A 12,135-nucleotide genomic window follows, 5' to 3' on the forward strand; every position below is an offset into this window, starting at 1 on the left:
CTGGCAGAGTGACAACATTTCAGAATAAAACCCCTTCATATGAGAGGCACTGGGTGGATGAAAAAATAAGTAGTGACACAGGTGCCTATCACAGATATCATCCAACCTTTACATCAAAACTGGAATTCGTTATTATTACCTATTTTATGTATTACACTAAAACGTCACACAAAATGAGGTCCTCTTATTTGAGATGTGTAATTGGCATCTCCAGATAAAGAATCCTAATCCTGAGAATGTATAGATTACCTAAACAAAGACAGAGGAAGGAGAGATAGATTGTTCTCCCCTACAGACTGGAGAGATGGATTGTTCTTGCCTACAGAGGAAGACGGGTGGCTTGCTAACGTCACCCAAAGAAAGCATGTAAGAAAAATGAGACATAACTGCCCATGTGTCTTCCTCATCTGTTGAAAGCCCAGCAAGCCTTCATACCAAATAAAAACAGATAGCGTATCATCTGGTTGGAACTAAGAAACCCTTGTCAACAGTTATTTCCCTTCTGCCTTTCCTTGCGGAGAAAGGAGTCACTCCTTGTTCGTCCTGCTTCGACCAGGAAACAAAGCATCCTACAAGACACCATCGCCTGTGGTGGATACGACTTTACAGAGGAGCAAGGTGAAGAATCTCAAGCATCCTGCCAGACAAATCCGAATCCTGGAAAATCACAGCCACACTCTTCAGAGCTGAGATGCTGAAGGCAGGCCTTTAAAGCTACATTTTAGCACCTCAGGGAACACTTCCACCTACAGATTTCCAGAAGAGCTATTGCATTCTGTGGAGGCATTTTTTACATGCTAGAGGACTTGGCTGCAGTGACTGCAGAATCACTGCTGGCAGTCGATATGCACAGAGGTAGTCCTTGGCAGAGCAGCCTCACCATCCTAACCCTTTTATCTGCATAGCTTCAGCGCTGCCTGCCTCCAGTTACCAGATGCCTCCTTCATCATATATTCAACCAAGAATTCATACGCTTCAGCAGGTCGCCACCTCAGCAGTCCCTACTCATTCCACCTCCTGGCCAGAACATCTCCTGAGTCACTGAGAATCCTCGCACAAGTGTTTAAATGAAGCTGGCTGCAACTCAGCAATGCAAACACACACCTCTGGTCCTGCCCGAAGCTTTCATGGACGCAGGCCCTTTATGATAACAGTCTTCTGTGCTTTCATTATTGATCTCTCTGATCTTTTAAGGGCTGAGGCACTAATACAGAGGAATTACTGCTGCGGTTCATGCAATTTACCAGAAGGAAAGGGAGATGTTACTACCTTACACAGCCCCCAGATGCCCACTGTCCCTGTTATGGCCTTGGAAATATTTGCCATGTTTTATGGCTGGCACCTTATGGCATAGTGTACTAGGTCTGGCTGGGATGGAGTTAATTTTTTCCACTGCAGCTCATAAAATGTTGTGTTTTGGATCTGTGACCAAAACAGTGCTGATAAGCACCCATGCTTCAGCTGTTGCTGAGCAGTGCTTCCCAGCCTCAAGGCCTTCTCTGTTTCCCACTCTACCCCCGCAGCCAGGAGCCTGGGGGTGCACAGGTTGCTGTGAGGGGACACAGCTGTTCCCAGCTGACCAAGGGCATATTCCATACGGTGTAACATCATGCTCAGCAATAAAATCTTGGTGGGGGGAGTTTCCCAGGAGACCACTGTTCAGGGGCTGGCTGCCTGTCAGACAGTTGGTGGTGATTGCTTTTTGCATCATTTGGTTTTTGTTGTTGTTATATTTGTATGTATTTTTTATTTTTTAATTAAATCGTCTTTATCTCAGCCTACAGTTTTTCTTACTTTTGCCCTTCTGATTCTCTCCCCCATCCCACCGGGGGGTGGTGAGCAAGCTGTGTGGGGCTCTGCTGCCCACCAGGGTTTACGCACCAGACACGGGGCTTTCCCCAGCATCGAATCCGGGAGAAAGGCTTTCTTCAGCACATCCCAGCTTTTCATTTTTGGAAAGCTATGCACATTTTGTGGTATAGCCGGAATGGTGATACACAGAATATAACGTGTGCTTGGTGGAACCTGTACGCAAACGCAGTTGCAATTCCCTTACATCTGTCCTTCACAACGCTGCAGCCATTGACATGTGGAGGTACCCTGACAGGGAAAAAGATAGTGGCGGAAAATAAGACTGTGTTTTATTAGCTTTCCAATCACCTACTGCATACTTGTTGCTAAGTGATAGGAACTCGTCTTGTTTCACAGCCACTTACCTACCAGGCTAAAAGCCCCTCATGCTTTCAGTAAGCTGTGCATGTGGAGCCCTTGCAAATCTCGTCTTGCCTCAGCAGGCTTATGGCAGTCCTGCTGACTTTTGGGAAATTCCAAACCAGAAATAAAGTCTGTCCTTGCTATATGTCATAATGCATGCTCAATCATACATTATCATAACATTAGCTATGGCAAGCTACAAGGATTTGCTAATATCCAGGCAGATAAGGTTGGATTCATCCATCTAAAAGTCACCTGAACTGGGTCCCACAGACCCCCTTTATTATTAAGGGAGTGAAACTGGTGTTTCTAGACCAGTTTCTAGACTAGTCCCCAAAGCTAACATCTCCATTTGGTCCACTGAGTTATGCTCGCAGATTTCTTCTTCTTGCTGTCAATTATGAAGAGATCCTAAATGCCCCTATGATAATAGGAAGGGCATCAACATAGCTGTGCTATGAGTTATGTCGACACTGGCCTTAGTAAAAGTAGTCCAAGCAACTCTTCAAGGATGCTGCATTTCTGTATAGGGCAACCTCTCCCTCAAGCACACTACTGTGATATAACTGAGCTGTAATAACTGCTCTCAGGCAGGCTTTTACCCCAGCCCAATAAATGACTTACAACAGATAATCACAGTGACTCCGATGCTTTCAGCACACTGCAGTGTAAGTGCATATGGGCAGGTGCTGAGAAATTGCTGACCTGCAGCATTGGGTTCCTGTGGGATGCAGCGGTGCACAGCTCCTCCTGCCCTGGGCTCCACCAGCAAGCCAAGGACACAATTTGCCTGTTTGGGAGGTAGGGAGTATAGATTTCCAGGAATTGGTTTGGGGTCCTTCTTTTGGGAAGTGAATAATATCACAGTAAAACAAAGGAAGGCACAGGTCTGAGGTGTTTGGTAGGGAGGTGTGGATAATGCAGCTGAAGGTAGGGACTTGAAAAGTCTCAGGGCTTAGCTTCTGGCAGAGGAATAGGAAAATGATCTTCTAAAGCAGTTTATGACCTCAGTTTCCACATCAGGGGCTCTGCATTGCATAAGGCCAGCTCCATCTCCCACACCACCCTGCTTGTCATAGTCACTCCTGTTAGGAGAGCTTCTGAACTCGGAAAAGGCCCTTAAATTTAGGTCTAGATCTTCCTTGTGTAAACCTTACACTGAAACACAGGGAGAAAGTAAATATTACCACTGGGCCCTATATTTAGGAGAAAGAAATCTGCCCAAAGACTATATATGTAGTGAAGATTCTTCCTTCCAGATTAGGCATCTGAATTAAAGCTTTACTCACAGGCAGTGTTAAACACCACAAGTTTTATTATATTTGGACAATGCAAAATGTTTACAAATATTTCCAGTCAATTTTTCTGGTGAGCTGATTTTATTATAATAATGGCAAAGTATTGGGTTAAAATTGCCATATTACATCTACCTGCACTGAGGAAAGATGGTACAGAGACTTCCTCTTTGCAAGGAGGTAGATGGGTACTGGATATGACACAGCACTCGTTTTTACGTGGCTTCCCAGAGGCAGGCATCTTTATGCAACTGCAGCAGATTTTTACCAGTTACATTTACTGTTTATTTAAGTGTGATGTACTGATAGATTTGGCAGATCATCCCTTAGAAATACTATGGCCCTTGTGTGTTGCTTGTGTGGACATAGGGGCCATCCCAGGGATGACAGTAACCCAGAGATTTGAGCACTGCTATTTGAGGCAGGCTGGAGTTATAACCACCATTTGCCATTGAGCAACTCAGAAGCAGGATTTTTCTTGCCATTTATAGCCTTCCCTTTTCTAGGCTGCAAGACTTGTCATCCTCTCAGAGGAGCTGCGTGCAGTCTCCTACATACGTATCAGCAATCGTTAGCTTCATACTTGTTGATTCAAGTTTTTGGGATACTTGCATCTTCCAGCACAGGCAGAGTAGATCACAAAAAGGATGGTAGTCAAAGGTACTGTGTACCCAGCAGACATGTTGGGCTTTCTGATGGGTATCAACGCTTTCAGCTAAAACCTGAGGGGAAAAGGCAGAAATAAATGATGCTGTTGTTTACTGTGACATCTTCCACCCCCCAAAAAAAGAAATCTTTGGTGTTGATCGGTGTATACTGCTTTGCCTTTACTGTGACAGGAGGAATCACAGGATGCCTCGGGTTGGAAGGGCTCTTAGGATGTCTCCATGCCAAGCTCCTGCTCACAGCAGAGGGGTTGCTCAGCTGAGATCAGGCCAGGTTGCGTGTCAGAGCCTGGGTTTGTTGCTGTGCTCACACCCGAGGCCAGAATGGAGAAGCTGTCGGTCATGAATAAAAGATAAAAAGCCCGGTGTGTTATAATTAGCTGCAGAGGGCTCGACTCGAAGGCAGGAATTGAACCGAGCTGCAGCGATGCAACCAGCAGGCTGACGACGACGGGTTTTGTTGCATTTATTATCTTTTTTTTTTTTTTTTTTTTGCCGTATTGTTGTTCCAACAGCACGTACTGCCTGTATTGAACACCTTTACGCCACACAGAGGGAGCACCTGCCCCGTGCTGGCCCTGGGGACAGCGACAGCCCCGCTGGGCGGCAGGGCGGGACACGGGGGGGCCCTTCTAGCACCTTCCCCCCCGCCTCACCACACCACAGGGGCCGGGGTCTCCCCCTCCTCCCCCCGCCTTGGTCTCGCCCCGCTCCTCCCTCCCTCCCCCCCCCACCGCGGCGCCGCGTGGTCCGTCCCGCCGCTATATAAGGGCCGGGGTGGGCGGCTCCGCGCCACAGCGCTGAGGGCGGCGGTGAGGAGCGGGAGGTGCTGTTGCTGCCGGGGGACATCGCCGCGTGAGGGGACATCGCCTCCTGCCTGCAGCCATGGCGTGGCAGCCCATGGAGATCAACCCCGAGGTGCGCGCGGGGGGCCGGGCGGTGAGGTGAGCTGAGGCGAGGCGCTGAGCTTCCACTCAGCCCCCGTCTCCCCCTCGTTGTCTTGCAGATGCTGAACAAAGTGAGTGCGCGGCGCCTTCCTCCTCCTCCTCCTCCTCCTTGTTCCCTGTGTCACCGCGGCGGGTGGCGGGGCCCTGAGGGGCTGCGGCCGTGCCACCCGCCCGCTGTGCCCCGCAGGTGCTGGCCCGCCTGGGTGTGAGCCCCGGCTGGCGCTTCGTGGACGTGCTGGGCTTCGAGGAGGAGGCGCTGGGCGCCGTGCCCAGCCCGGCCTGCGCCCTGCTGCTGCTCTTCCCCCTCACCGAGCAGGTAGGTGGGGCCCTGAGCCGTGCCGAGGGGTGCTGGGCATCCCCTGCACATCCCCTCGCTGGTGGCAGGATGAGCTGCCAGCCTGCTGCTCGCCCTGGTGCTTGCACAGCAGGCAGTGCTCTGTGGGGTTTCTGCAGGCTGGGTTGTGTCTAAGATGAAATAAAAAAACAAGCTGGCAGCCTATAACCTTCCTGTTTAGTAAGGGTACCTTTCCCGGTTGGTAGGGATGCTGTCTGGGCAGGCAGTGGTCAGATATTGCGGGGTGGGTGTGGTCTGGTGGGTGCCTGTGCTCAGCCCTTGCCTCCAAACAGCTTGAGCTGAGGGAAAACAAGCCAGAGAATAAGGCTGCTTGCTCCGGTACACCTCCTGTGCTTCGGTTTGTGTGCCTGGCTGAAGAAAATGCCGCCTTGAGCGTGGGGAATGGTGGTTCAGCCATCATGCTGAATCATTGCTCGGGAAGGCCTAAACCACCCCTGGGTGATTAAGGTGCTTTGTCTGACCAATGCTGAAGAACTGGATGAGGAGGTGGTCTTTGAAACAAAAGATGCTTGATGTTATTCAACTGAAGGGTTATAACCTTTCAGTAGCAATGGGTTTTATGCTGGTCTATACATCCTGCTGATAGGGAGGGGTTCATGAAGGGAGGTAACCTAACGGTACAAATGCGGAGACATGCTGAGTAGTCTCATTAAATAGGCAAAACAATTGAGAGGATAAAAGAGCCTATCCATTATTACTTCCCCCTCAAGCTATTTCCAGTGTACCACACAGATGGAGAGGCCAAGAGCAATGTTTTTGGATATGACTGAGTCATGCAGGTAGTCCATTAAGGCTTGGCCTGCATCCAGAGTAGGCATTACAATGCTTTACTGGACCCATGCCATGAAGATGACTTTCTGTGCGAGTCTTTTCTGTCTAGACCTGGTATCGGTTCTCCTGCATATCTGTCTGTGTGGCAATTTGCATAATAAAAAGGTAACACTATAGTGAAATGTTTGAAATGATTACGTGTTTACAGCATGAGAACTTCAGGAAACAACAGACTGAGAAAATAAAGGACCAAGAAATCAGTTCCAAGGTGTATTTCCTGAAGCAGACTGTCAGTAACTCGTGTGGGACAATTGGTCTGATACACGCAGTTGCTAATAACAAAGACAAGGTGAAACTTGGTGAGTATGAACATTCTGGAGTGCTTGAATTTCCAGTGCTCTTCACAACAGAGGAAGGCTGAGTGGGTGTGAGCTGTAGTAGACATGTTGTGCTGCTGCTGGTAAGTGGGCTTTGTATATGTTGGAGAGAAGCACAAATTGCAGAACTGAATGTGTCTTGACTCTGGTGACTGCAGAGGTACCCTAGTGAGTATCGTGGGGTGGGGGAGGATGCACAGCAGGACTGGCCAATGTATCTGTAACTTGGAAGCATCATATTTAGAAGTGGCTACTGACATTGGTGTTGATGTCAACTGAACAGATAAAATTCATAATGACAGTTATGTCTGTCATAGATTTGCTCAGGGTAGTCCATAAATCAATTTAAATTGTTTATTTTTCCGTAGGAGAGTAATACAGGATGATATGGGTGTGGAAATAAACTTCCTATAAAGGATGGGTTTGATTGGTTCCATTTCTATAGGAAAAGATACAAAACTGGCCTAGGTAACAGGTGACTGGAGCCTTCCATTTCCTAGCAAGCAGGCTTACAAGTTCTTGTAAAGAAAGGCATGTCACTGGGTCAAAAAGTACCTTCCTGTTCAAACTGTAAAATATAGCAACTTCTTGTCACTGTCCCTTGAACTTGAAATCCCACACCACCCAAGGGGTTCTTACACCAAGGAGAAGGATGTGTGGAAGGCAAGATTGAGACCAGCTTTGCTTTGTGCTTCTTGAAAGGCGTCTCTGAGATAGCACCCTTGAGTGCTATGGCATCTTTTTCAGGTAAGACTAGGAATTCAGTGTCTCCTAGTACTGCACTACTAGTTCATGCTCTGGAAAGACAAAATAAGCCTAGCATAACCAAGAGCTATATTCATCTGCAGAGTCTCAAAGGACAGAACTTAAATATCAATTGACAGAATATGGATAGATAAAACTGTTCTTGCCACTGGTACCGTTCTTTAAGACACACAAAGCCTGTAAGCTTCTGCCAAGTCTGCAGGGGAAATCAGGAATGCCAAGTCCCATTTGAAAGTCTGTTTTGAGATGAGTCTTCAGAGTATCCTGAGGCACTTGAACTCTGGCTGTTTGTGTAGATTGTCATCAATAGCTTCTGGATAAATAGTTTACTTCCACTTTAAGTGGTAGTTGTAATATGTTTATGCTGGAGATGGTTCCAGGCTGAATACAATTACTCCTAGTTAGCACAATGAGCATTGAGTGTTGTAAGCTGTCTGGTTTGTAACTGGTTCTCTACCTATGCTGAATAAAGTCTTCTATCTTGTGCAGATGAGGGGTCTGCCCTGAAGAAATTCCTTGATGAAACAGCTGATCTCTCTCCTGAAGAGAGAGCCAAGCACTTTGCAAGTAATAAGGTACACAAAGTACACAAGTAGCTGATGTAGCTGATGGCTATCACTATTTACAGATGTAGTAACCTGTATCTGCTTTCTTTTTCAGGCTATACAAGAAGTCCACAACTCTGTTGCACAGGAAGGACAGTGTCGGGTAAGATACAAATGGGTAAAATCTTGGGAGAAGAGAATACAGAGGGTGGTAGAGCACAGCTATCTGCCAGACAAAAATATGCAGTTATTTCTCATGAGGCAGGAGAAACAAATGACTTCCAGGTGAATGTACAGGATTTCTTCCTCAAATGGGCTAGAAATTTAGGTTCAGACTTCCTAAAGTGTTAGTGTGCTAGGGCTTTTGGGATTTTACCTTTTAGAAGCCTTGCAGAGGCCTCTTCAGCTGGTTTGTTAGTGCTTTGGTGTTGTTTCTTGCTGATGCTGCCATTGTCTTGTAGTCACAGGTAGGATTCATAGTAATAAGCTTTTTTCAGTCTATTAACTGAATCTAATGGTCTGTCCTAAGGTTGATGACAACAGTGTGAACTTCCACTTCATCCTGTTTGCCAACGTGGATGGACATCTGTATGAGCTGGGTAAGGTCCTGAGAGCTCTGGAGTTGGAGTGTGCCTCCTTCATGCTGTACAGCAGAGCTGGTGGATCTGGCTAGAAGCTTGCTGCCAGTCAAGCTGTTTACTGACATCCTCAAAGCCAATTTATAGTTATGACTTGTAGATTTTAACAGAAGGTGAGTTGCACTGAACACCTATATTCTCTTGGAAAGCATGTCATCTCCTGTAGAGCTGGGAATACTTGGTCCCCTTATCACTTGGGCATGTATTGACAACTTACTCTGACCTTCTCCAGAGACCTTCATATACTTGCTTTTTGGGCTTGCTGTGCTGAGTTCTATCCTTACAGAAGTAGTAAGCACACTGAGTGATAGGACTTTCTTTCACAGATGGGCGCATGCCATTTCCTGTGAACCATGGCACAAGCTCAGATGACTTGCTCTTGAAGGTAAGACTTCCCACAGTCTATCTCATTCCCTGAAAATGCGGCTTCTAAAAGGCTGAAGGGTGTGCTTGCAGGATATAGTTTCTGTACTTGCTGCGCAAGCTACTCCTTACACCATGGTAACAAGGTCATACAGACCTAGATATCTGTAAGTATATTTATTAGCTGGTGCTGTTAGTAATTTCTCTGTGGGGACTTGGAGGAGCCACAGACTTCCCTAGAGCCTCTACAACAAGTGTGTCCCAATCAACTAAACCTTGTTTTTCTTTTAAGGATTCTGCTAAGATCTGCAGGCAATTTACAGAACGTGAGAAAGGAGAAGTTCGTTTTTCTGCTGTGGCTTTCTGCAAGTCTGCCTGAGACTCTGAAGAGGCACAAGGAAAACAGTTTAATAGCACACAGTAAATGCAGTCTAAACTCCAGTGCTTCAGTACTTGTTAAACACAGCTGTTCTGGTAACTTAAATTGTTTCCACCCTTTGCTATACACAGGAGCAACATCAGTTGAGCTTATGTTAAAGGATGAGCTCAAGTTTTAACGTGAACAGTTTAGACACATTGGATGTCTTTAGACTCTGTTTTTTCACATGTTAAGTAGAAAATGCTTAACAGGGCTTGTTTAATCTGTGTCTGTTAATTGAGCTGTTGGTTGATATTTCCTTGTCCTTAATGAGAATAAAACTTTCTGCTGGAAGACTAAGTGGAGTTCAGTGTTCACGTCCTTTCTCCAGAAGGAGTTGCTTGTGACACCTATAAATATTGCTTTCAAGGGACCCTTAAAGTCCTTCTCTTGAGTTAAATAATACCTGCCTCAGGTGGGTAGGGCAGTTGCTGCTTTTCCTTTGAAGGCCTTTGGGGATGGAGATACCTTAGTGTCTGGATAACATGTTTCAGGGCTGCACTACGTTTCTGCTCAAGCTCTTAAGTTGCAATTTGACATCACATTTATTTCAATTTCAGGTGAGGTGGGATAAATGAACACTCAGATGTAGGCCTGAGGTGTCTTCTTCTTACAATGAGGCCATTTGTACTGTCAGCAGAAGCGAACAGCATGCCCAGTGAATTGATTGATGTCCCACTTCACCTTCTGATAGAAGGTGGTACTAGAATGTTTTTTTTTCTATTTTTCTATCTGTGGCAAAAAAATCTGGCTGCTGAACACAGTTCTCAGCTAGCTAGTGGGGGCTTATTTACTTGTTACTATGTTTGGGAGCTCCTTCAAAGGTCATATCACACTTCTTCCACAATGACCTTAAAACAGGGGAAACCCCACATTATGAGTTTTGAATTGCAGGAAGAAACTTCATGTTGAATGAGTGCAAAGGAAGCGGTAGGGAAGTTTTAAGATGAAATACACACTCATTGGCCTCAACCAACTGACCTTCAGTAGGAAGTATTTTTCTTACCAGCATCTAGCTGCTGTTTATCTGTACCTCTCTGCCCATACTACAGCTGGCTGTAACAAAGGTTGAAGTGCCCTTCAGCTAAGGCCTTCTAAACACCTTGTTCTAGTTGGTGCCAGCCAGCCCAGCAGGTTTCTGTGCTGTGTGGTGCCTGGTACCTTCATAACTTCTGTGGTGGCTGCTGTTACCTCTATGCTGCAACATTCCTGGCTTTGAAGAAAATTCAAAATATGAATTTTGCCTGAAGCCATGCCTAGTGTTCTGTATTGGACCTTACAGTCACCTGATGGCTGAAGCTAGCAGGGGCTCACAATGCTTTTTAATAAATTCAGATTCTGGGGCTTAACAAAAGATCATGGTACTTCAATTTGAAACATCAGTCTGATGGTTAACAGGAGGGTGAAAGCTTCCTGCCAAGGAGAGAGCTGTTGTGTGTCCCTCTCCTACAACAGCAGCTCCCCCTGAAGCTGGTGAGAAGTGGAGGGAGGCCTCGTGTGGCATCTGCTGCAGCCTCCCCCTTGGAGCGATCTCCTTGCTGCTGCCCCTGCAGCTCAGGCAGCCTGGCAACGCAGTCTGAGGAGGGAAGCTGCCTGTGGTGTGAGCACGGGAGGCTGGAAGGAGCAAAACCAAAACCAGGTGCACTAGGAGCTGTATGTCAGCTGTCATACATACCGTCAGCTGTATGCTGTACCTGGGGGAAGGTGCTTTTGCTCTGCAGGGACTGCTCCGCTGTTAGGTGTTGCCTAGGGCACCTGCTGAAGCTGTGCCTGTGGACAGTCACACAGGTAATATTAAAGGCACCTGAAAGCATCTTTGAGTTCCTACTGTATTTCTGAGTCATTGCAGCAATGCTTTTTTAACCTAACAGTACAAATCCAGTGCTAGTGAAATTATTCTAACATCTCAAATATTTTTCACTGTTCAGTTCAAGCTTCTGAATTCAAAATCACCTGAAAGGCAAATATATGAATAATTTTGGCTCTGTGGAAAAGTAGGCGAAGGGTTGTGGCAGCCTTTTCTATTATCTCACCCTCTGGTCCCAGGTACAGTTTCACTGGATGGAAGTAAAGAGAACAACTAAGGAGTGGGTGTTATCTATCCACTCATGTACACCACCAGCAAGGCTGTTTTCCCTTACTAAAATTAGAACAAGTGCTTGGCAGGCAGCTGGGCTTTCCTCTAAACAACCTGGTTAGAGGAAGATGAATTGCTGGCGAGGGCCAAGGTTTCGGGAGCTGCGATAGAGTTGCCTCTGGTGAAGGAGGTAAGGAACGGGTAAGAAACAACCGATGAGGATCTGAAAGCTGAATAGATCATAACTGGCAATATTAGCTGTGCAGCTGCTCCTGGTGTGTCCCTGGGTTTTCATCGTGACAATCACTGAAGCAGGCAGGTAGCTTGTGGGGCCTGTTAGCGTTTCATGCCCCCTCTGACAGAAATTGGTGACTGGTTGCCGCTGCTCTTCCAGGTACGTCAGGAATTTACTGAGCAGCTTGCTAAATTTGAGTGAACAGGTTGCTGCGGCTTTTGTGCAGCCTTCTAGGGGTGAACTCCCAACACAACGAACTGGGAATTTCTCAGCTGGGAATTTTCCTGGGAAATGCTTGAGAAATACTTAAGAATCTCAGGTAGGGTTTCAGGTTCATCTGTTTAGAACTGAACATTGTGCACTGTCAGTGCTGGATGGGGTTTGAGGATTGCAATCATTTTCCTACCAGCTCTTTGCTGTGTGTTGAAAGCTGTAGGTAGCCGGTTCTGTAGGTGGCAGCATTGGGAAAC

At 46.7% G+C, this 12,135-nt stretch overlaps 1 protein-coding gene across 1 annotated transcript; it reads left to right on the forward strand.

The window, feature by feature from the left end:
• Positions 1 to 4,949: 4,949 nt before the first annotated feature.
• On the forward strand, positions 4,950 to 9,653 carry UCHL1 (ubiquitin C-terminal hydrolase L1). Its single transcript, XM_068680213.1, has 9 exons — positions 4,950 to 5,092; positions 5,181 to 5,192; positions 5,309 to 5,437; positions 6,456 to 6,606; positions 7,879 to 7,964; positions 8,050 to 8,097; positions 8,464 to 8,533; positions 8,899 to 8,957; positions 9,228 to 9,653. The coding sequence occupies exons 1-9, from the start codon at positions 5,060 to 5,062 to the stop codon at positions 9,312 to 9,314; spliced, it is 675 nt and encodes a 224-aa protein (XP_068536314.1). The 5' UTR covers positions 4,950 to 5,059; the 3' UTR covers positions 9,315 to 9,653.
• Positions 9,654 to 12,135: the final 2,482 nt, after the last annotated feature.

This window comes from Anas acuta, chromosome 4, assembly GCF_963932015.1.
Source record: "Anas acuta chromosome 4, bAnaAcu1.1, whole genome shotgun sequence".
Classification (NCBI taxonomy): Eukaryota; Metazoa; Chordata; class Aves; order Anseriformes; family Anatidae; genus Anas; species Anas acuta.